This window comes from Embiotoca jacksoni, unplaced genomic scaffold (genome assembly GCF_022577435.1).
Source record: "Embiotoca jacksoni isolate LCO1_2020_lvr unplaced genomic scaffold, fEmbJac1.0.p SCAF_39, whole genome shotgun sequence".
Lineage (NCBI taxonomy): Eukaryota > Metazoa > Chordata > Actinopteri > Embiotocidae > Embiotoca > Embiotoca jacksoni.
In genome coordinates, this window is record NW_027185391.1 from 94,477 (window position 1) to 119,385 (window position 24,909).

At 44.4% G+C, this 24,909-nt stretch overlaps 1 protein-coding gene across 1 annotated transcript in view; it reads right to left on the bottom strand.

Moving 5' to 3' along the window:
* The window catches only part of ngef (neuronal guanine nucleotide exchange factor), a 36,973-nt gene that overhangs the window by 5,120 nt on the left and 6,944 nt on the right, over positions 1-24,909 (bottom strand). Inside the window, exons 3-11 of the mRNA XM_069166478.1 lie at positions 20,716-21,057; positions 20,237-20,301; positions 17,724-17,974; positions 14,988-15,148; positions 14,355-14,507; positions 12,017-12,146; positions 11,776-11,850; positions 6,346-6,435; positions 5,851-6,008 (exon numbers count right to left, since the gene is read on the bottom strand). Of these exons, the coding sequence (XP_069022579.1) occupies positions 5,851-6,008; positions 6,346-6,435; positions 11,776-11,850; positions 12,017-12,146; positions 14,355-14,507; positions 14,988-15,148; positions 17,724-17,974; positions 20,237-20,301; positions 20,716-21,057 (1,425 nt within the window). The remainder of the gene's footprint in view (positions 1-5,850; positions 6,009-6,345; positions 6,436-11,775; positions 11,851-12,016; positions 12,147-14,354; positions 14,508-14,987; positions 15,149-17,723; positions 17,975-20,236; positions 20,302-20,715; positions 21,058-24,909) is intronic.

Genomic DNA, 24,909 nt, shown 5'->3' on the forward strand with positions numbered 1-24,909 from the left:
CGCAGTCTTTTTACAGCCTTCCCTCTACAGCAGTCCTTCTAGAGCAGTCCTACAACAGAAGCCATTCTACCACAGTCCTACCAAAACAGTCCTACTACAGCAGTCCCTCTAAAGGAGTCCTAAAACAGCAGTCCCTCTACAGCTGTCCTTCTACAGCAGTACTCCTAGAGCAATCCCTCTACAGCAGTCCCTCTACAGCATTCCTTCTACAATAGTCCCTCTACAGCAGCCCAACTAAAGCAGCCTTTCGAGAGCAGTCTTACTACAGGAGTCCTACTACAGCAGTCCTACTACAGTCGTCCCTCTACAGGAGTCCTACTACAGCAGTCCCTCTACAGGAGTCCCTCTACAGCAGTCATGCTACAGCAGTCCTCCTTCAGCAGTCTGTTTAAAACATTCATTCTACAATAGTCACTCTACTAAAGCAATCATACTACAACATACCTTTGACAGCAGTCCCACTACAGATGTCCCTCTACAACAGTCCCACGACAGCAATCCCTCTACAGCAATCCTTCTAGAGCAGTCACTCTACAGTAGTCCTCTTAAAGCCGTCCCTCTACAGCTGTCCCACTACAGCAGTCCCACTAAACCAGTCAGACCACAGCAGTCCCACTAAAGAAGTCCTACTACAGCAGTTCCTTTACAGCAGTATTACAACAGCAGTCATGCTACAGGGGTCTTACTACAGCAGTCCTACTGCAGAAGTCTCTCTACAGGAGTCCTACAACAGCAGTACTACTAGAGCAGTCCCACTACAGCAGTCCTACTACAGCAGTCCTGCTACAAGAATCCTAATACTGCAGTGCCTCTGTAGCAGTCCTACTACAGCAGTACTACTAGAGCAGTCCCACTGAAGCAGTCCTATTACAGCAGTACTACTACAGCAGTCCCACTACAGCAGTCCTACTACAATAGTCCTTCTACACGAGTCTTACGACAGCAGCTCCAATACATCAGCCCCTCTACAACATTACGTCTACAGCAGTCCCACTACAGCATTCCTTCTACAGCAGTCACTCTACAGCAGCCCTACTGCAGCAGTCCTTCGAGACCAGTTGTACTACAGCAGCCCTACTACAGCAGTCACTCTTCAGTAGTCCTACTACAGCAGTTCCACTGCAGCAGTCCCTCGACAGCAGCCCCACTACAACTGTCCCACTCCAGCATTCCCTCAACAGCATTCCCTCTACAGCAGTCCCTGTACAAAACTCCAACAACAGCAGTCTCACTAAAACAGTCACACCAGAGCAATCCCACGAAAGCAGTCCTACTACAGCAGTGTCACTACAGCATTCCTTCTACAGCAGTCCCACTACTGCAAGCCCTCTACAGCAGTCGCTCGACGCTGACACGACAACACATGACAACACATGGCAATACATGATGATACATGATGACACATGACGACACATCACGATACATGACGACACATGACGTCACATGATGACACATGGCGATCTTTCATCTGGCAGAACTTGTTGATAACTTTTCTTTTGAAGTTGAACAAATCCGTCACTGAATTCATTTTGAGTGTTCATTTCCCATCTGCTGCCCCGTGGTGTTGCATTTAAATGTCTCCTTTGTTTTCAATGCTAAAAATGTTCCCTCTGACTCAGCAGTGGTCATTGGTATCGTAATTTGGATTTTTATCAATGACACGGTTTCAGATCCTGAAGGTTTTTTCAAGAATTAGCTGAATCAGAGATTCAGAGAGTGAATGAACTTTGTTTTGCCTGCATCATCAAGCACTTATAGATAGATAGATAGATAGATAGATAGATAGATAGATAGATAGATAGATAGATAGATAGATAGATAGATAGATAGATAGATAGATAGATAATTACTTTATTAATCCCACAAGGGGAAATGTTTTCGCTACAGCAGCATTATAGGTACAGGAAAGCAATAAAACAACAGTAAAATATTAAATATAAAAATGCACAATATATACAATAAATAGAATAAAATAAAATAGAATAATTAAATTAAATTAAAACTAACTAAACAATAGTGCACAGATTTAAACAAACAAGAAAACAGACAACCAACGGTGTTGTTGTTGTTGTTGTGTGATGGATTTTGCCAGAGGTGAGTTATTGTACAGTCTTATTGCAGTGGGCAGGAATGATCTCCTGTATCAGGAATGATCTCCTGTATCATCAGGAATGATCTCCTTTATCAGGAATGATCTCCTGTATCATCAGGAATGATCTCCTTTATTAGGAATGATCTCCTGTATCAGGAATGATCTCCTTTATCAGGAATGATCTCCTGTATCAGTGATGATCTCCTCTATCTGGAATGATCTCCTGTATCAGGAATGATCTCCTGTACCTGTCCTTGTGACTGCAGCTGGAGGAGTCTTTTGGAGAACGTCCTCCTCTGTCCCTGCAGCAGGTGGAGAGGGTGGTCAGGATTATCCAATATGGATAATAGTTTCCTCAGTGTCCTCCTCTCCACCACCTTTTCCAGACTGTCCAGTTTGCAGCCAATGATGGAGCCGGCCTTCTTAATCAGTTTGTTAAGTCTGTTGGTGTCACCGGCTCCAATGCTGCTCCCCCCCTCCCACCTCTCCCCCCCAGCAGACCACAGCAAAGTACAGTTCACTGGCCACAACAGATGGTAGAATATCTCCAACATCTTGCTGCACACATTGAAGAATCAAAGTTTCCTCAAGAAAAAGAGTCGATTCATCACCTTGTAGACAGCGTTGATGTTGGTCTTCCAGTTCAGTCTGTTGTCATGGAGACACCAGGTACTTGTACTCCTCCACCATGTCCACCTCCTCTCCCAGAATTCTCAGTGGTTGTGGAGCTGTCGTCTTCCTCCTGAAGTCAACCACCATCTCTCTGGTCTTGGCCACATTCAGAAGGAAGTGATTTCTCCCAGCCCACTCCACAAAGTCCTCCACTACTGCCCTGTACTCCTCCTCCTGTCCATCCCTTATACACCGTCCACTGACTCCTCCTCCCGTCCATCCCTTATACACCGACCACTGACTCCTCCTCCCGTCTATCCCTTATACACCGTCCACTGCAGAGTCATCAGAGAACTTCTGCAGATGTCTTGACTCTGAGTTGTACTGGAAGTCAGTGGTGTAGAAGGTGAACAGGAAGGAGACAGAACAGTTCCCTGTGGAGCTCCAGTACCACTGACCACCGTATCAGACAGCACACTGCCCAGACAGACAAACTGTGGTCTGCCTGTCAGGTAGTCAGTGATCCAGGAGACGGTGGACATGTCCACCCCCACCACCCGCAGCTTCTCACTCAGCAGCAGTGGTTGGATGGTGTTAAATGCACTGGAGAAATCAAAGAAAGTGATTCTCACAGAGTCACCGGTTCCATCCAGGTGAGACTGAACTCGTTGCAGCAGGTAGATGATGGCATCGTCCACTCCCACATGAGGCTGGTACGCAAATTGCAGAGGGTCCAGAGAAGATTTCACCAGCGACCTGAGGTGGGCTAAGACCAGCCTCTCCAGCACCTTCATCACATGAGATGTGAGGGCAACTGGTCGGTAGTTGTTGAGGCCGGATGGAGTCGTCTTCTTAGGGACTGGAACCAGGCAGGACGTCTTCCACAGCACCGGGACTTCCTCCTGCTTCAGGCTCAGGTTGAAGAGGTGTTGTAGGACCTCAGCCAGCTGGACAGCACAGGTCTTCAGGACCCCAGGGCTATCAGGTCCTTCAGCCTTGTGCTGGTGGAGTCTCTCCAGCTATCTCCTAACCTGGCCAGTCATCACAGAGAGGAGGGGGTCATGGCGTCGATGGTGGAAGAGCCCTTTGGAGTTGAGGGCTCTGTGTCCATACAGCTCACCAGGATGGATAGAGGGGGGAGGGGGGAAGGCAGCAGAGGTGTTTGGGAGGTGTGAGGTGTGGAGGAGACAGATGAAGGCGGTGAACTAAACCTGTTGAAGAAACAGTTTATCTGATTGTTCCTCTCCAGGGAGCCCCCTGGTTGTTCCTCTCCAGGGAGCCCCCTGGTTGTTCCTCTCCAGGTTCCCGCTGGGCAGTAGCACTGTATGCATCCATGGCATTAGCATACAGTAGGTCCAGGGTTTTATTGTTCCGGGTGGGGCAGTTAACATACTGGTGCAAAGTTGGCAGTACTTTATCCAGACTGGTTAAAGTCTCTAGTAACTAACAAAAATGCACCGGGATGCTTAGTCTGAAGTTTGGACACAGTGGAGTGGATGGTGTCTACTGCTGCCTCTACGGCCGCGCTGTGGTCCGGGAAATGTGAGTGCAGCCATGTCTCGGTGAAGCACATAATGCTGCACTCCCGGTATTCCCGCTGGGTCTTTACCAGCGCGCCGAGCTTGTCCGTCTTGTTGGCCAACGACCTCACGTTCCCCATTAAAATCTCTGGTACCGATGGTTTATATTTCCTCCTCTTCAACTTCAGTTTAGCTCCAGCTCTGCAACCCCGATGTCTTCTCCGAAGTTCGTCCGGGATTTCAGGCCTCGCTCCGGGCAGCAACAGTAGAGGTCTACTCAGCGCGATCAGCTGATCACGAGAGTAAACAATGGCCCCGGTCCACTGTGCGTAGCTCTCCGTTACAAAGAGGGAAAAAAGTAGAAGATCCACCAGAAAAGTGGAAAAGTTACGGTCCATTGTCTGACCGTCACTTAACACACGTGAAAGAAAAAAACAACTCCGAAGAGAGAAGAAAGAAAGAAAAATACTTAAAACACACTCGAGGGGGGGAGCTGCTGTAACAGGCTGCCACTAGCACGGTGCCATCTTGATGTTATGACTAAGAAATTACTTGATAAACTTAGTGAACAGTAAAGTCAACAAGTTTTTCTGCAATAAGGTGATTTCTCTGGTAAAATCTCTCTTCTACCGGCACCATCAATGTCACAACCTCCTGCATTACATGAGCGCTCTTTATTTTTTTCTCTCCTGAGCTTTTACATCCTCTACCTCTCATCACCCCACGCTGCTTTCCAAGCTTGGCTTTGCACAGTCGATAGAAGCTGCATCTAAATTTAGTTTCTGCAGAATGTTTCATAAAATAAGCGGCACAGTGGTGCAGTGCTTAGCATTAGCATAGCAAAAAGGTTCTGGGTTCGAATCCGGGCCTTTCTGTGCGGAGTTCGCATGTTCTCCCTGTCCCTGCTTCGGTTCTCTCCGGGTACTCCGGCTTCCTCCCACCATCCAAAGACGTGTCTCAGGTTAATTGGTGGTTCTAGAAATGTCCCTTAGGTGTGAATGAGAGCGTGAATGGTCTTTGTTTCCGTCTGTCTCTACGTGTTGGTCCTGTGATGGACTGGGTACCTGTCCAGGTGAACCCTGCCTTTGCCCAAAGTGAGCTGGGATAGGCTCCGCCCCCCGTGACCCTGTTCAGGATAAAGCGGGTATAGATAATGGATGGATGGATGGATGTTTCATAAAATGTCAACTCTGCATAAACTGTAGATATGTCTCCTCCTCCAGGTTTGTGTGGAGATTTCTCTCCGTTCAGTTAATATCTTATCTGGACACTCTTTGATATCCTTTTGTTTCTCTACACATCACACAATGGCTGCAGGCTTTGGTTGATCTAAAGTTTCTGACACTGCAGCTGTTCTTTAGACTGAAGAACACATTAAAATCAGATATTGCTTCTGTGGAGTGACGTTTATGTGCAGGGTCACGGGGGGTGGAGCCTATAGACAGGTCGTCAGTCTATCATAGGGCCAACACAGTAGTGAAATCAAATGAGTAAAATTAAAGTTCATTCACTTTTAAATAAGGTAAAGGTGAGATTGCTGCAGAGCTGGAGTGGTATAGTAGTTTTAACTTGGTGTGTCTAATAAACTGGTAGTTGAGTGTAAAGAAAGTAAACATTTGTTAAAACCTGCGTTTGGTGACCAGCAGCAGATTGTTGAAGAGGAACAGGTAGACGGGTTGGTAGAGCTTCCGGCTCCGCATCGTCCGAGTACTTTTTGGTCCGGCCATGAGCTGCACTTCACCTTTCTTCAGCAGCCAGCGTGAGTGAGAGATGATGGGCACCGACTGCAGGAAGGAACAGAGGCCACAGATTAGGATCACCTATAAAGTCAGCTCTATTTGAAATCATAAAATTGGTCTTTACGTGACTTTATGTTTAACTGACAGACACATCTGCGTATTTGAAGGCAAGTCGTCTCAGTCACGTGACTGACAAGGTTTTATCATTTCAATATCATGTCATATAATTTCTGGTCATTTCAAACAAAGCCGGTTTACTTTGTTCTAACAATACTAATACTAATACTAAAATTCCAAGGAGCTCCTACAGCTGTCAAAAACACAAAAAAGGGAGGAAAATGAAACACAACAAAGCTGCATGAAAACGTAAATAAAAATGTACCTTGGATTTAAACTCCAGTGTTTTCTCAATGCTGATAAGCTCCTCAGTGCGACTCATTTTTCGAACGCCCTCGTTGCACTCCTTCACAATCTGAGGAAGGCAAAACAAAAACAGAATATCTGAAACGTCTTATATTGAGTACTTATTGTTTTAGAATGTCTAAAATTGTCAGGATTCCTGTCTGCTCCTACTGTTTGCTCTTCTATTTTGTCCCCAATCACCTCTCCTCATGTTTTCTGTCTTTCCCCTGTTTGTTTGTTATTGTGTTCCCATGTGTCCTGTGTCCTCCTCTCCCCGCCTCCTGTCACCTCCTATGGCCACACCCCTCACCGGTCTCAGCAGCTGCCACCACTCTCCCCAATCACCACCTGCAGGTGGCTGATTCCACTGATCACCTCACCAGACTATATCTACCCTGCCCCTGCAGTCATCGGGTGTCGGTCCAGACTGCGAGTTCCTGCCAGTTCCTGCGAGTTCCTGTCAGATTCTGTCCAGTTTTGACCAGATGCTGCAGGTCTCCCACCATCTGTTGCCAGTGAGTCTGACCGTCCGTCCATCTGTCCATCCGTCCCCGGTCCTGTTCCAGTTCCTGCTCCAGTACCAGCCAGCGCTACCAGCCAGCGCTACCAGCCAGCGCTACCGGACAATGCTCCTGCCAGCTGTCCTGCCAGCTGTCCATCCAGCGGTCCGTCCAGCGTTTCTGCCAGGTTTGCCCCCCCACCCCGGTGAGAGTCGGTTGAGTTGGTACCACCCCAGTGTTCAATAAAGACTGTGTTTTGAACTTATACCCGAGTCTGTGTGCCTGCGTTCGGGTCCTGTTACACAACACCACATAACAGAATGGACCGACCAAATATTGACCCCTGTCAGTTGCCACGAGCGAGCCTACAGCCCCGCAGCCACCACAGACTCTCTGGCCACTACTGGCTCTCTCGCTCCAGCAAGAGATCCAGACGCCATTCGGGCCAGGAAGTTGGCCCGCTGGATCCTACAGTGAGGCCTATTGGCAGTAGTGCCGGCCCTCCATTTCCTGTCGCTGGACGGGTCACTGACGCCCCGCCTCCAGCTCCTGCCTCCGGCTGGGTCGAAGCCCCGCCTCCAGCTCCTGCCTCCGGCTGGGTCGACGCCCCGCCTCCAGCTCGGGGTCTGGAGGGATTTCGCCACCGCCGCTGGTCTCCGGCTGTGCAGAGGGAGAGGTCCATCAAGCCCGTCCTGCCTCATGGTTGTCCTCCGGAGAGGCCCCCCGAGTCCATCCTGCCCCGTGGCCGTCCTCCGGAATGGTCACTCCAGTCTGTCCAGCCCCATGCCCATCCTCCGTCCACCTAGGTTTCCCTACTCGTGTCTTCTGTTGTTGTGGTCTTCCGTCCCTCCTCCGGTCCCCCTCCTCCCGTCCGGTCCAGTCTGGTCGCCGAGAGGCTCCCTTTGAGGGGGGGGGTACTGTCAGGATTCCTGTCTGCTCCTACTGTTTGCTCCTCTGTTTTGTCCCCAATCGCCTCCTCATGTTTTCTGTCTTTCCCCTGTCTGTTTGTTATTGGGTCCCCATGTGTCCTGTGTCCTCCTCTCCCCGCCTCCTGTCACCTCCCATGGCCACATCCCTCACCGGTCTCAGCAGCTGCCACCACTCTCCCCAATCACCACCTGCAGGTGGCTCATTTCCCTGATCACCTCACCAGATTATATCTGTCCTGCCCCTGCAGTCATCGGGTGTCGGTCCATACTGTGAGTTCCTGCTAGTCACTGCAAGTACCTGAGAGTTCCTGTCAGATTCTGTCCAGTTTCAACCAGATGCTGCATGTTACTGCCAGTCTCCCACCATCTGTCGCCAGTGAGTCTGACCGTCCGTTCGTCCTTCTGTCCCCGGTCCTGTTCCAGTTCCTGCTCCAGTACCAGCCAGCGCTACCAGCCAGTGCTACCGGACAACGCTCCTGCCAGCTGTCCTGCCAGCTGTCCTGCCCCCTCCCCTCCCTGGTGAGAGTCGGTTGAGTTGCCCTCCCGACTCGGGAGGAATAAGAAGACTAAGACTGTAGGTACCACCCTAGTGTTCAATAAAGACTGTTTTGAGCTTACAGTGCATCCGGAAAGTATTCACAGCGCTTCACTTTTTCCACATTTTGTTATATTACAGCCTTATTCCAAAATGGATTAAATTCATTTTTTCCCCTCAAAATTCTACACAATACTCCATAATGACAATGTGAAATAAAAAAAATTGAAATTTTTGCAAATCTATTAATCAAAAACGAAAAAAATCACATGTACATAAGTATTCACAGCCTTTGCCATTACACTCAAAATTGAGCTCGGGTGCATCCTGTTTCCACTGATCATCCTTGAGATGTTTCTACAACTTGACTGGAGTCCACCTGTGGTAAATTCAGTTGATTGGACATGATTTGGAAAGACACACCGTCTATATAAGGTCCCACAGTTGACATGTCAGAGCACAAACCAAGCTATGAAGTCCAAAGAATTGTCGGTAGACCTCCGAGACAGGATTGTATCGAGGCACAGATCTGGGGAAGAGTACAGAAACATTTCTGCAGCATTGAAGGTCCCAATGAGCACAGTGGCCTCCATCATCTGTAAATGGAAGAAGTTTGGAACCACCAGGACTCTTCCTAGAGTCGGCCGCCCGGCCAAACTGAGCGATCAGGGGAGAAGGGCCTTAGTCAGGGAGGTGACCAAGAACCAGATGGTCACTCTGACAGAGCTCCAACGTTGCTTTGTGAAGAGAGGAGAACCTTCCAGAAGGACAACCATCTCTGCAGCACTCCACCAAGCAGGCCTGTATGATAGAGTGGCCAGACAGAAGATACTCCTCAGTAAAAGGCTCATGACAGCCCACCTGGAGTTTACCAAAAGGCACCTGAAGGACTGTCAGACCAGGAGAAACTAGATTCTCTGGTCTAATGAAACAAAGATTGAACTCTTTGGCCTGAATGCCAAGCGTCATGTCTGGAGGAAACCAGGCACCGCTCATCACCTGACCAATACCATCTCTACGGTGAAGCATGGTGGTGGTAGCATCATGCTGTGGGGATGTTTTTCAGCGGCAGGAACTGGGAGAATAGTCAGGATGGAGGGAAAGATGAATGCAGCAATGTACAGAGACATCCCTGATGAAAACCTTCTCCAGAGCACTCTGGACCTCAGACTGGGGCGAAGGTTCATCTTCCAACAGGACAACGACCCGAAGCACACAGCCAAGATAACAAAGGAATGGCTTCAGGACAACTCTGTGAATGTCTTTGAGAGGCCCAGGCAGAGCCCAGACTTCAACCCGATTGAACATCTCTGGAGAGATCTGAAAATGGCTGTGCACCGACGCTCCCCATCCAACCTGATGGAGCTTGAGAGGTCCTGCAAAGAAGAATGGGAGAAACTGCCCAAGAATAGGTATGCCAAGCTTGTAGCATCATACTCAAAAAGACTTGAGGTTGTAATTTCTGCCAAAGGTGCTTCAACAAAGTATTGAGCAAAGGCTGTGAATACTTATGTACGCGTTATATTTTCGTTCTTTATTTTTAATAGATTTGCAAAAATTTTAAACAAACTATTTTCACTTTGTCATTATGGGATATTGCGTGTAGAATTTTGAGGAAAAAAAATGAATTTAATCCATTTTGGAATAAGGCTGTAACATAACAAAATGTGTAAAAAGTGAAGCGCTGTGAATACTTTCCGGATGCAGGGTACAATCCCGTTTCCAAAAAAGTTGTGACACTGTGTAAAATGTAAATAAAAACAGAATGCAATGATTTGCAAATCAAATCAACCTACATATATATAGACCATCAACTGGCTTTTACTTATAATGAAGGTACCATGATTTATTATGTGGCTATGACGTTGAATAATGTTATTAAAACTAACTGGCCTTTTTATTCATCATCCTCTCATATAAGAAGTTACATGAGAAATATGTAGAAAGAGAGTCATCAGAAACAATGACGAGCTAAGGATGGATAAATCTGTGTCTGGTTATTGTCTGTCCCTCTGCACAGATCCAGGGCTGAAATATACTGTATTGTTCTACTTACGATTGAAACGCTTCACATACCATCACGTTACTCCACAACTTGTGAAAAGAAAAAATGTGAATACTTTCCGGATGCACTGTACACCTGAGTCTGTGTGCCTGCGTTTGGGCCCTGTTACACCACACCACATAACAAAAATACATAAGTTTGAATTGTAATAACAGTGCAGCTAGCTTTCACGCCGGTACATTCCTAACATACCACAGTGGGCTAACCCACCTCCAGCCTGCTGGCTGCTGCTGTTCAACACAAATCACGTGACACAACGTAAAGTTCAGTTGGAGATATTTAACACAGAACCAGTAGTGTGGGCTAAATGTCTATTTTAACATCAGCAGGGAAAGTGACCACGATATCACCAGAACCAGTTTAAATTGGAACTACTTCTTCCGCCTTTCATCGTCATAGCAACAATGGTTCTATTAATGTGTGAGCTGCTGGACAGTGTCGACATCCATGATGGACTACAGACACTTCTTTCCAGCAGACCTGCTGTCTGTGATGTGTGTGGAGGAGTGTGAGGTGACGTGGCAGCACCACAAACCTCGTTCTCAGAGGCGGGAAATATCCAGGTAGAGAAAGAGAGTGTTGCTATGACGACGTTTATCTCTGAAGTCAGAGGAGGAGGTCGGAGGAGCATGGAGGAGGTTGGAGGAAGGAGGAGGATGGAGGGGGATTGAGGAGGATGGAGGACCATGGAGGACAATGGAGGAGGAAGGAGGAGGATGGAGGAGGAAGGAAGAGGATGTAGACAGAAGGAGGACCATGGAGGACCATGGAGGAGGAGGAAGGAGGATGTTGGAGGAAGATGGAGGAGGATGTAGGAGGAAGGAGGAGGTTGGTCGGGGATGGAAGGGGAGGGAGGAGGAGGGAGGAGCATGGAGGAGGATGGAGGAGGAAGAAGGATAGAGGAGGAGGATGGAGGAGCATGGAGGATGGAGGAGGTTGGAGGATGATGGAGGAGCATGGAGGAACATGGAGGAACATGGAGGAACATGGAGGAAGGAGGAGGAGGTTGGAGGATGATGGAGGAAAATGTAAGAGGAAGGAGGAGGTTGGTGGACAATGGAGGGGAAGGAAGAGGATGGAGGAGCATGGATGAGCATGGAGGAGCATGGAGGAGCACGGAGAAGGATGGAAGGAGCACGGAGGAGCACGGTGTAGCATGGAGGAGGATGGAAGGAGCATTGAGGGTGGGTCACATGACGTGGGTGCAGGCCAAGCCCACGACAGTGAAACTAACAGCCTGCGTCTGATGGACCAACGGAGCCGTTTCACACGTGGATGTGAGGCCGGTTGGATTTATCTCTGTGTTTAAATAACTGCCCTGACATACTGACAGCCTGCTATGATTATGGTGAGATCATACTCACACCTGATTGGTGCTCACCTGCTCCAGCTGCTGATGTGCTTTCACAGCATTTGCTTCCATCCCGGAGTTTTCTTCAGTTTTCTTCAGGATGTTCTTTGCAAAGAAAACATATGAACATTAAAGAAAGCTTCTGCAGTGGCACCAAACCGTTATTGATCACTGCAACTTTGTCACTAGTTCAAAAAAATATCTTAACTTAACACCAACTCTTGTAATTTAACTGTACATCATTTACTTTGAACTCTGTGTGTACACTCACCTGTACAAGCAGCTTGAGCCTGGTTATCCTCTGGAAAGGAAGGATGAGGAAAGAGGCAAAGGACAGGCCTCTGACACGTGGATGATTCTCCAGCACAGCCATGGCCTCCCGAAACGCCTGGTTTACCTCTCTGGACAGAGTCATACAATCACAGTCAACACGGTGCTTATTGGCTCAAAGAGCTCCATAAAGTAAATAAAAAAACGTTATCTTCTCTTTTATGCAGTGATGGGAGACAGACACTGTTTCGCTGACCATTAGGTTTCAGCTGATCCATCCATTAAGAAGATATTAGTTTGTGTTGAGGGCTCATGGATTCCGTTTTAGTGAAATAGTATCAACAGTATCAAACAGTGTTGAGAGCAAACTTCTTAAAGGTTTTAAGTGAAAATATATGAACTGAGCATAACATTTCTGATGCAATTTATTAACAACACTGATGAAGAGGAATGCGCTCCAAACGTCACTGATGTTTTGTGCTAATAAATAAACGGATGTTGTAGTGTTCAACTGATGTTAAAAAATTAAACTGTTATTGTGGTATTAATAAATAAACTGATGTTAAAAAAATTAAACTGTTCTTGTGGTATTAATAAATTAACTGATGTTAATTAATAAACTGATGTTGTTAATTAATAAACAGATGTTGTGGTGTTAATAAATAAACTGATGTGTGTTAATAAATTAACTGATGTTAAAAAACTTAAACTGTTGTTGTGGTGTTAATAAATAAAATGATGTTAATAAATAAAGAGATGTTGTGGTGTTAATAAATAAACTGATATTAATTAAATAAACTGATGGTGGGGTGTTAATAAATAAACAGATGTTGTGTGTTAATGAATAAACTGACGTTGTGGTGTTAATACATAAACTGATGTTGTTAATAAATAAACGGATATTGTGGTGTTAATAAATAAACAGATATTGTGGTTTTAATAAATAAACTGATGTTGGGTGTTAATAAATAAACTGATGTTTTGTGTTAATAATATAAAATGATGTTGTTAATAAATAAAGAGATGTTGTGGTGTTAATAAATAAACTGATGTTAATTAAATAAACTGATGTTGGGGTGTTAATAAATAAACAGATGTTGTGTGTTAATAAATAAACTGATGTTTTGTGTTAATAAATAAAATGATGTTGTTAATAAATAAAGAGATGCTGTGGTGTTAATAAATAAACTGATGTTAATTAAATAAACTGATGTTGTGGTGTTAATAAATAAACTGATATTGTTAATAAATAAACAGCTGTTGTGTGCTAATAAATAAACTGATGTTGTTAAAAAATAAACGGATGTTGAGGTGTTAACAAATAAACTGATGTTAATTAAATAAACTGATGTTGGGGTGTTAATAAATAAACGGATGTTGTGTGTTAATGAATAAACTGATGTTATGGTGTTAATAAATACATGGATGTTGTGGTGTTAATAAGTAAACAGATGTTGTGGTGTTAATAAATAAACTGATTTTGTTAATACATAAATGGATGTTGTGGTGTTAATAAATAAACAGATGTTGTGGTGTTAATAAATAAACTGCGCCAGGAGCTTTAAGTGTGACTAATTTACTTTCCAATCATGACTTAAATGAGCTCAGCTGCTGTGTGTGCTTTAACCTTCAGTGTGTAGATGACACAGTGTCACACAGCTGCTAGATTACTAAACCAGATGAGTGGGAAACTTTGTCCTGTGCAATGCAAATGTACCTTGATCTACATTAAGACCAAGTTTGCACCGGTACAAAAATAGGGCCCTTAGTAATGTCTTAAAGGTCCAACACCAAAATGTTAGTTTATAAAATAGTCACAGATAATTGTCAGAACAGGTCAGATTTCACTTAAAAACAACCAGCAGATCTCAGAGATTTTATTCTTCTAGCTAGCAGAAACTCCACTTGGTGTCTGCCATTTCAGGTACCTGTCCTGCTGTGCGTGGGAAAGTCACAGTGTCACTCAGGAATGTGTGGTTGAGGAACAGGGACATACGCATTATATTCATAGTCAACCACACCCTGCACATCAGATTTGTCATGATCAAAAACAAAAGAGACTGTCTGGAAACATTCACTGACATAAACAAACAGAACATGATGAGAGATGTCAACTCAGATTCTTTCTCATACTTGCTCTCTGTTCCAAGCATGCATTCATTATCAACAGTGGAGCAACTCACAGAGCTGTTCTGACAGAAACCTGCTTTCTAAACACAAAAATAACTTCAATAACTAATTTTCTTCAATAAGAAATGATTCATACATGACTCCACAATGAACTACTGGTGCATGAAGAAGACATTTTAGCTCTTGAGTTTATAAAAGAAGGTTCTCACAGAATGCGCCTGTAGTTTTTCTCCTGGTACACTTGGTTAATGACGTATGTGATGAAGACACCGAAGTGTTTCACTGCGTGGTAATGAACGATGTCGCACACATCAGAAATCAAAATAGACTTCTCGATTCGGTGCTCAAGATCCATCAGGAATCTGAAAATAATATGGAGACCATTATTCAGGGACATGAAGCAGCAGCTGCTGGTGCAACATGTAGACTTCAATTATAAACTGATTTACATCAACTACTGCTGTGTCTCAAATACCCTACTTATGTACCAAAACTACTAAGAATACTGTTTTAGTGCATAAGTGTGTTCACACTGTCAAGTATGGAAACATGCAGTACACTACAGGATAGTGCACTCAAAAGGGTCCATAAATAAGGCAGAAAAGGAAGAAAGACATCACTGTGTTTATTGTGTGTTAAACAGAGGGCACAAATACATGTTGGTTTCTGGGTAAAATAATTAAAGCTGCAGAAAAGTTGGCAGGTGATGCTTTCAAAATTACATTTATTTCCAGTAAGTTGTTGAAATTCAAGTACCTCCTAAGCACTAACAAGGAAGAATAGTGTATGTGAGTGTACTAAAGGAAGTACGTGATCAGAGACAGTTTAAGACTCTGTCCTACCTTTCACTGGCGTTCATGACCTCCTCAATGTTGGAGAACAGGAAATGCATGTCGGACTGGCTGAGAGTGTTGAATAAATCAGGGTTACGTAGGAAGTGTGTCTCTAAAATTTCCAAACTCTTGTAGTAGGATGCTTCTGAGGTAACAAGTTCAAACATGGCCTGGGGAGAAAAATCAGAAGGCCACATTAATGCGTAAGCAGTTGATACGATGACATTCTGCTGCACAGCTGAAACACTTACAACCTTGTCTCCAAAAAGGACGTGCCGCGTAAAATGTAAATTAAAAACACCATGCAATGATTTGCAAATCATGTAAACCCATATTCGATTTCAAATAGACCAAAGACAACATATCAAATGTTGAAACTGAGAAATATTATTGTTTTATGATAAATATCTTCTCATTGTGAATCTGATGTCAGCAACACGTCTCTATAAAGTTGTTCCAGGATCATGTTCACCACTGAGCTGCATCACCTCTTCTTTTAACAACACTCTGGAAACCTTTGGGAACTGAGGAGACCAGTTTCTGGAGTTTTGAAAGTGAAATATGGTCCCGTGCTTGCCTGATAGAGGATTTCAGCTGCTCAACAGTTCAGGGTCTCCTTGGTTGTATTTTTCATGTCCTGATGCTCCAGATGTTTTCAATGATTGACAGGTCTGGACTGCAGGAGGCCAGTTTATCAGCGGACTCTTCTACTAATTCAATTCAATTCAATTTCATGGCACTTAACACATTAAAGTCCTTACAGCAGAACTTTACAATATTATACAGAGAAACCCAACAATTCAACAATTCAACAAGTCAACAATTCCCACATAAGCTAGGAGGGAAAAAACAACTCCTCTTTAAGGGAGAAAAACCTCCAACAGAGGGAAGAAAAACTCCCTTTAACAAGAAGAAACCTCAGACAGAACCAGAATCAGAGGTGGGCGGAGCATCTGTTCACAGAACCAGGCTCAGAGGTGGCGGAGCATCTGTTAACAGAACCAGGATCAGAGGTGGAGAACATCTGTTAACAGAACCAGGATCAGAGGTGGGCGGAGCATCTGTTAACAGAACCAGGTTCAGAGGTGGGTGGCCATCTGCCTCCACCGGTTGGGGTGAGAGGAGAGCAGAGAGAGAAAAGGACAGCATAGAGATAGAAGAGAAGAACTGTTGGAGGAGACGACAATCGCAGAGCAGAGACATGCAGCTCCATGACGGGACATCTGGAAAAGAAAGAACAGAAACTATGCGAGCGAAGGAACTGAATGGAGACAACAGATAATAAGAAGAAACTATGGGAGAGAAGAAAACGGTGAGGTATGAGTCAGTTAAAGAGTAGGAGGATCCATTAATCCATTAATTTGGTAGGATAAATTTTTATTACATTTTTATTGATACATCTTTTGTTGAGTTTTTTTAAATATAGGTGGTCTGGGTACAGACACAACCGCTATAGGATGTTGAAGGTTTTCTACTACGGAGCCATGCTGTTGGAATACGTGCAGAATGTGGTTGGACGTTGTTCTGCTGAAATAAATAAGACCTTCCCTGAAAGAGACGTTGTCTGGATGGCAGCATATGTTGCTCCAAAACCTGAATATATCATTCAGCAGTAATGCTTCCTTCCAGATGTTCAAGCTACCCATGCCATGTGCACTAATGCATCCTGTACCATCACAGATGCTGGCTTTAGAACTGAGCTGATAACAAGCTGGATGGTCCCTCTCCTCTTTAACCTGGAGGATGCAGCGTCCATGATTTCCAAACAGAATCTCAGATTGTGATCCATCAGACCTCAGGACAGTTTTCCACTTCACCGCAGTCCATCTTCAATGATCTCGGGTCCAGAGAAGGCGGCGGTGTTTCTGGATCATGTTTCTATCTGGTTTCTTCTTTGGAGAGTTTTAACATCATTTGTGGACGCAGCGATGAACTGTGTTCACAGACGATGGTTTTCACAAGTGTTCCTGAGCCCATGCAGTGATTTCCACTCCAGAATAGTGTGTTTTTAATGCAGCGCTGCCTGAGGGCCCGAAGATCACCACCATCCAATATTGGTTTCCAGCCTTGTCCCTTGTGTTCAGAGATTTCTCCAGATTCTCTGAATCTTTTAAGGATATTATGAACCGTAGTCGATGAAATCCACTAATTCTTTGTAGTTTTACATTGAGGAACATTATTCTTAGATTGTTGAACTATTTTCTCAGTCTTTCACAGAGTGGCGAACCTTTCCCCATCTTCACTGCTGAGAGACTGCCTTTCTGAAATCATATTTTTATACCCAATCATGTTACTGATCTGTTGCCATGGTAACATAATTAGTTGTCAGATGTTCCACCAGGTTTTTTTTTAATGTTTTGTTGATCCTGTCACAACTTTATAGAGATGTGTTGCTGCCATCAAATTCAAAATGAGCAAATATTTTACATAAAACAATAACATCTCTCAGTTTCAACATTTGATATGTTGTCTTTGGTCGATTTGCAATTTAATATGAGTTTATGAGATTTGCAAATCATTGCATTCTGTTTTTATTTACATTTTACACAGCGTCCCAACGTTTTTGGCAATGAGGTTGTACATACACACACACACACACACACACACACACACACACACACGCACGCACGCACACACACACACACACACACACACACACACACACACACACACGCACGCACGCACGCACACACACACACACACACACACACACACACACACACACACACACACACACACATCTACCTCTTGCATTATGATTTCTCTCTGCGGCAGCTTGCTGAGTAGCCCGCTGGCCTGCACAGCTTCCAAGTTCTGCCACAGGCTCAGTGAGTGAGCGCCATTCCTCAGCTGCAGCTGCAACGCTGGTGGAGAAGTCACACCTGATCCTGCCTCCACCGTCCCGTCCACCACTGCAGGACAAAGGTTTTCACGCTGCCGCCGCTGCTCGATCTCCTGCTGCTTGGAGGTGTCCCGGTACTCCTGGTACAGGAAGGCTGGAGGGTCAAAAGACACTGAGTGGGCACAAGGGACACATTTAAAATGTCTTGCTGCTTTCTGCACAGGCCTTGATATCCTCTCTGTCGAACACCATGTCAACACAGGCTTCAGCTTCTGGGATTCAGGTGTGTTGAGTTGTAGGTCACCTGAGTTTTGGAGGCTTTCAAAGCCATAAACATGTTACATGCTTAACATGCAGGAAAATAGCCTGAACTGAGGTGTGCTGGGGTCTCTTTCACGTGATTAAAATACAGGAAGCGTTTCTGTGTAGAAGTGTTTGAGTGACATGTTTGATCAGCAGGAACAGTTTTAAAGATGACCGACACACCGCTGGAACGGATTAGGTTCTACTCGTTGTAACCAACTCCTTTGATTTTATTTCACCTTCTTTCTACATTACAGTTTAGAGTGTGTTGCATTTTGTAAACTGACATGTTTAGCTTCACTTTGGGTCTAAAAGAGTTTAGAAAATATCTTTCACATTTCAGCACATACAGCTTGAACGAATGATAACACTGATATTTATATGCTGACCCACCTGGTATAAAAGTCATTGTGACTGAACGAAATATGTGTTGATATGTGAATTCTATGATGTGTTTCCAACAACAATATGTCATAGCAGAGGATAGCCATTCAAAATGTGTGTTCATGACTAAACTGCGAAGACTAATGGGGTTAGTTACACATCAAACACAGTCCAGTTCTGTGGCTCTTATTGTTGTTCACTGTAGAAACATCATGCTAATGTTTTAACAGTAATAATTGTAGTAAATGACTTTCCTTCAAATATGGTCTTTTTAAATGTGATATTCATCCTCCTCAGAAGTGTGGACATATGGTTTCATGTTGTTTTAATTAATTAAGACTTATTGAATTGTAAGAAGCAGCAACCACAAAAAAAAAAGATCACCTGGAAGATGGAAGTAAAGAAAAAAAAGGGGTATAATGTTTATTATCAATATTAACAATATTAACAGGCAGATGTTCTCCACCTATGAGCCTGGTTCTGTTGGAGGTTTCTTCCTGTTAAAAGAGAGTTTTTCCTTCTGTTGGAGGTTTCTTTTGTTAAAAGAGAGTTTTTCCTTCTGTTGGAGGTTTCTTCCTGTTAAAAGAGAGTTTTTCCTTCTGTTGTAGGTTTCTTCCTGTTAAAAGAGAGTTTTTCCTTCTGTTGGAGGTTTCTTCTGTTAAAGAGAGTTTTTTCTTCTGTTGGAGGTTTCTTCCTGTTAAAAGAGAGTTTTTCCTTCTGTTGGAGGTTTCTTCCTGTTAAAAGAGAGTTTTTCCTTCTGTTGTAGGTTTCTTCCTGTTAAAAGAGAGTTTTTCCTTCTGTTGGAGGTTTCTTCTGTTAAAGAGAGTTTTTTCTTCTTTGTATTGGAGGTGTCTTCTGTTAAAAGAGAGTTTTCATTCTGTTGGAGGTTTCTTCTAATTGTTGGGTTTCTTTGTATAATTGTGTAAAGTTCTGTTTTAAGGACTTTAATGTTTAAAGTGCCATGAAATAACCTGTTGTGATTTGGTGCTATTTAAATAAATTAAATTGAATTGAATTAAATGTACTAAACCAAAATGAGTGGAAACAACAGTAGAGCAGATGCTGATGCAGACTTGGACTGGACTTCCACTCCCTGCTGTAATGCACTCAGAAACACACAGAAACTGTGTCTCTCACTAAGTTTCAGGTGGGCTGAAAGTTTGCTGATATAGAGAGTGACTTTGAACAGTGGTCCGTTGCATAATATTCCTTAGTCATATACTGCAGATTACTTTGGTGGGCGTCGAACAGGACTGAGATTACATAAGAGTGAAAGGCACACACAGCAGAAGATGCACAGGTTGGAGAGAAGCAGCAGCACATATATCTGCAGATGACAGACAGCATCGCTGCTCTGCTCGGCCTCAGCTCACACTCTTCCTTTTGTTAAGCTTGTGTTTACCATCGTCTGCAAGTAAGATGCTGTCTTCAAGTATATTTAGACTAATCTCTGCAAATATCTGTGTTCCTGTGTACACAGTGAATTACACTCTGATGAGTAGTCTGTCAACACAGCCAGCTATCAGCTCAGAGAGGCACTCAACCTTGACTCAGAGATGTGCAGGTACAGACACCTGCTGAGGCCTCATCACATCTGTGGTTGGCTTCATAAACTGTTGTGAATACCAACGTATGTTTCATGCTCAGTCTAAATGATAATATAATGACAGCAGAAGAGATGATTGTGTTGTTGTTATAACATGCTACCTTCACACGTTCACATGCTCACCAATGTTTTTGACGATTTTCAGGCTGTGGCAAATCGTCTGGGACTTTTCTCCGTTACGCAGCATCCTGAAAAGAAACACAAAGGACATGTTTGGACTCACACACATGTCTCTATTTTAATATATTATACGATATGGTTCATGATACTATTTAAAAAATAACATCATGACATTAAACACAGAATGATGAAGTCTGAGATCTTCAGCATCAAATCAAACAGCGATTACTTTCTACATTATTGGATGGAAATATAAAAACATCCATCTGAGCCTGTTCACAATCACTTCAGTCACTTCTCATTCTGTCTCTTCATCACCAACTTTGTCATTATTCACAGGGATCTGTAATTTTGTTTTACACTAAACGGAGAACTAAAACCTTTCCTCATGTGTCTGTAATATATCTGTTTACTATAAACAGAATGTTGACGCTCTGACACTTATCGTAAACCTCTCCATTTCAAATGCAATTGGGTCTGACCTGAGGCTGGTGTTATCCTGGTCTGCTCCGTCACAAGCTGGCTGCTGGGAGCTCATAGTTTTCCCTCTGATCTCCTGTACAGTGCAAGCTGCCGCTGTTTGCTCTGAGAGCTTTTTCATTTCTTCGCTATGAAGGCTGTGAGTCCGGTAAGTGATCATCTCAGCTGTAAAATCTCTATTCTGGTTGTTGGAGGCAGCAGATATGTCCACAGTCCTCCCTCCTCCCACTCCTCCTCTTCTCCTATCCACAGCATCTCTGTGGTACAGAGCATGTCTGCTGCCGGCCTCGGCATTGCTTGGCAACACGGCTCCGGAATGATGGAGGTGTGGGGAACGCGGGGGGCTACATGTGACAGGAAAAAACAAAAACATCTCAGAAACACATTTATCGTTCACTTTTTACTACGAAGTTACCAAAATCATGTTGAACATGTATTTGTGTTAATTTTTGTCATCACTCACTGGCAAACACACACACACACACACACACACACACACACACACACACACACACACACACACACACACACACACACACACACACACACACACGTACAGTAATAATGAAGACACCAAAGCATTGAAACAAAACAAATGTAATTGTGTCATTAAGATGAAATATTTCATAGATTTGTACTTTGATAACAGCTTTGAACACTGATGATGAACCACTGGTTCAATTCAATTCAATTCAGTTTTATTTATATAGCTGGTTGGCTGCTGTGACTTTACTGTGCGGTCCAACTCATCCCTAACCGCTGCTGTTACTGTGCAGCCCTCCTTCACCAGCTTGAAGGTGAGTTTGGGCTCAAGGTTCTGTTGAGAAACAGAAGATGGTGGCACCAAGTAAAGCTGAGGTGGGATGGTGTGTTATGGTCACCATGCTGGTTAAATGTAGCTTTAATTCTGAAATAACAACCAACACTATCACTACCTAAGCTCCTCCCCCAAAACACCACATGTAGATACCATCCAGTCATCTTCTCTGTCTCACAAACACACAATCTAAGTCTCATGTCTTTCTCTTATTTCAGCCTGTCGTCTGACTCATGCAGTCTCCTCCGAACATGTTTTAGTCTGGGCTTCCTCTCCTGGAGCTTCTCATCAGAGATAGTTTCATCAAACACTTTACGAGGTCTTAAACACATGAAGGAGAAAAGAAATTCAACTTTTGACAAGCGATCGCACAGCGATTTAAAAACCAATCCGAGTGAATAGCTTTGTTTCCAAGAGCAAAGCAGTCATCAGGGCGAACATGGCCAACTTTTAAACATCTAAAATATAAAGTATATATTGCATTGTCTGCCATCAGTCTATTATGGGAAGTCCTCCAGCAGCAGAGGCCTGCAGCAGGACCTGAGAGAGGGTCCAATATCATCAAACCAACCCAAACTACAAGATTTATGCAAAAGGAAATCTGACAAAAAGTAGAGAGGATATCCCTCCTAAACCAGAACTGGGAGCCGGTTCCACAGGAGAACCAGAACTGTGATTTTACAGGGGGCCAATGAGGAGACAGTAGTTCTTATGGACGAGTGTCAACATTGCTGATGTTTCCTTTCGGTCGTACTGGAACGATGGCAACAGGAACTACATGGTTAGATGGTACATTTCTGACCAAACACAATCATTTCAGTTTTATCTGAGATTAGAAGTCGACAGTTATGGGTTATTATGTCTTGAACACATGCTTGAATTTGAACTAGTAATGGAATGATTCCTAATGATATTGCATAAGGGAAGCATGTTAGTGTGTGAAAGGTATTGGTCTGAGTACAGAACCCTGTGGAACTCCATGACTAACGTTTGTTAGGTGTGGACCGGTATGAAGGAGATTACTGGGTTCAAGGGGAGAGAGAGACAACCAGGGGGAACCTGGAGAGGAACAACCAGGGGGAACCTGGAGGGCCAATGAGCTAAACTGTTTCTTCACCTGGAGAGGAACAACCAGGGGGAACTTGGAGGGCCAATGAGCTAAACTGTTTCTTCAACAGGTTTAGTTCACCGCCCTCATCTGTCTCCTCAACACCTCACACCTCCCAAACACCTCTGCTGCCTTCCCCCTCCCCCCTCCCCCCCCCTGGTGAGCTGCATGGACACAGAGCCCTGAACTCCAAAGGGCTCTTCCGCCATCGACGCCATGACCCCCCCTCCCCCCCTCTCTGTGACGACTGGCCAGGTTAGGAGACAGCTGGAGAGACCCCACCAGCACAAGGTTGCAGGACCTGACGGCATCAGCCCAGTGGTCCTGAAGACCTGCGCCGTCCAGCTGGCTGAGGTCCTGCAACACCTCTTCAACCTGAGCCTGAAACAGGAGGAGGTCCCGGTGCTGTGGAAGACGTCATGCCTGGTTCCAGTCTCTAAGAAGACGACTCCATCCAGCCTCAACAACTACCGACCGGTTGCCCTCACATCTCATGTGATGAAGGTTCTGGAGAGGCTGGTCTTAGCCCACCTCAGGCCGCTGGTGAAATCTTCTCTGGACTCTCTACAATTTGCGTACCAGCCTCATGTGGGAGTGGACGATGCCATCATCTACCTGCTGCAACGAGCTCAGTCTCACCTGGATGGAACCGGTGACTCTGTGAGAATCACTTTCTTTGATTTCTCCAGTGCATTTAACACCATCCAACCACTGCTGCTGAGTGAGAAGCTGCGGGTGGTGGGGGGGAGGGGGTGGACACTTCCACCGTCTCCTGGATCACTGACTACCTGACAGGCAGACCACAGTTTGTCTGTCTGGGCAGTGTGCTGTCTGATATGGTGGTCAGTGGTACTGGAGCTCCTCAGGGAACTGTTCTGTCTCCCTTCCTATTCACCTTATACACCAGGATTCAGGAAGAGCTTCTCTGCGTGTGAACAACCTTTCCCGGCTTCTAAACTCCTAGAACATCACTTCCTTTTTGAAGAAGTGTCTTCCAGAGTTGTTTTCTACAGCTGTGTTAAGTTCCCTGTCAGCCTGGTATGGTACGGGCCCTCTAGTGTGGTGTGTTGGGGCCTGAGCTGATGTCCATGTCAGCTCCCATCCAGGCGTTTTAATGTCTGCCTTTGTGAATGGTACTGGTTCTTGTTCTGTGGTCGGGTCTGAGATCCACCAGTCATGAAGTTTCCAGTCTTTCTCTCATCAGTCCTTCAGCTGTGGAGGATGTGTTGGGTTGTTGATCCCTTCCAGCAGGGAGTGACCTCTAGATAGGTCTGAAGAGAACAGGCCAACGTTGTGCTCCATGGAGGTCCCTGTCTGCCTGCTACTTCCTTCATCTGCTTCAGTTACAGCCCACCGTCCATCCGAGTTCAGCCGGACAGTAATTCCAAACACAGGCCCGCTCCAGTGGACATATTCCATGACCAAAATCTGTCAAAGTACGCTCTCGTGCTTTTCCCACACATGCACCAATTAATGAGGGCAGATATTGAAAGAACCTCTTGTTTGTAAGAGAAGGACTAAATCCAGTCAAACAATAAGTAGGTCATGATATTCACCAAAGGTCCTGCTGTAATCTGTCACTCTGGATGTTTGCATTGTCCATTCTCAGGTTTCACATTTGGACTCAAATATGATCAGATAAGTTTGAGAAGCTGAGTAAGAGGATGAGGGGGTCACAAGTACAAGTACGAGACTGTGCTCTTAGAACTAAAAGGGCTGCAACTGTAAAACATAAGTGAGGATTTTAATAAACTATGAATCAAGTTATTGTAGTGGAGTCAAAGAAAGACAACAAAAGGCCTGGACATGAACATCATAGAGCTCCATCTGCATGTACTGTCTGTCTTCTGATGGGACTGAACTGTTTAAGTTAATGCAGAGCTGCATACTAATATACATACATAAAGAATATACACTCATATCCTTTACAGTGTTTCACATTCAGTCACCATTACAGTCCAGTACTGTAAACTGCTATTTACACCATCACCTCTGAGTCACAAACTATGTTGAATTCATTCAAACCAAACCATCACTGGAATTTTTATAAAATTAACAATTTTATAAGGGTTCAGTTAAATTGTGCTTGTCAAAACAGGTTTTTCTAGGTCTGCGAATTTGAAACTTAAATCTGTATTAAACTTATTCAACTTTATTAAATGTATACAACACGTCCTCCAGCTCTGCCATCCATCATTCCCTTTACCATCTGTGATGAAAGGATCCAACACACTGTCATATGGAGCCGACTTTATGAATGTGCTGAGAAGC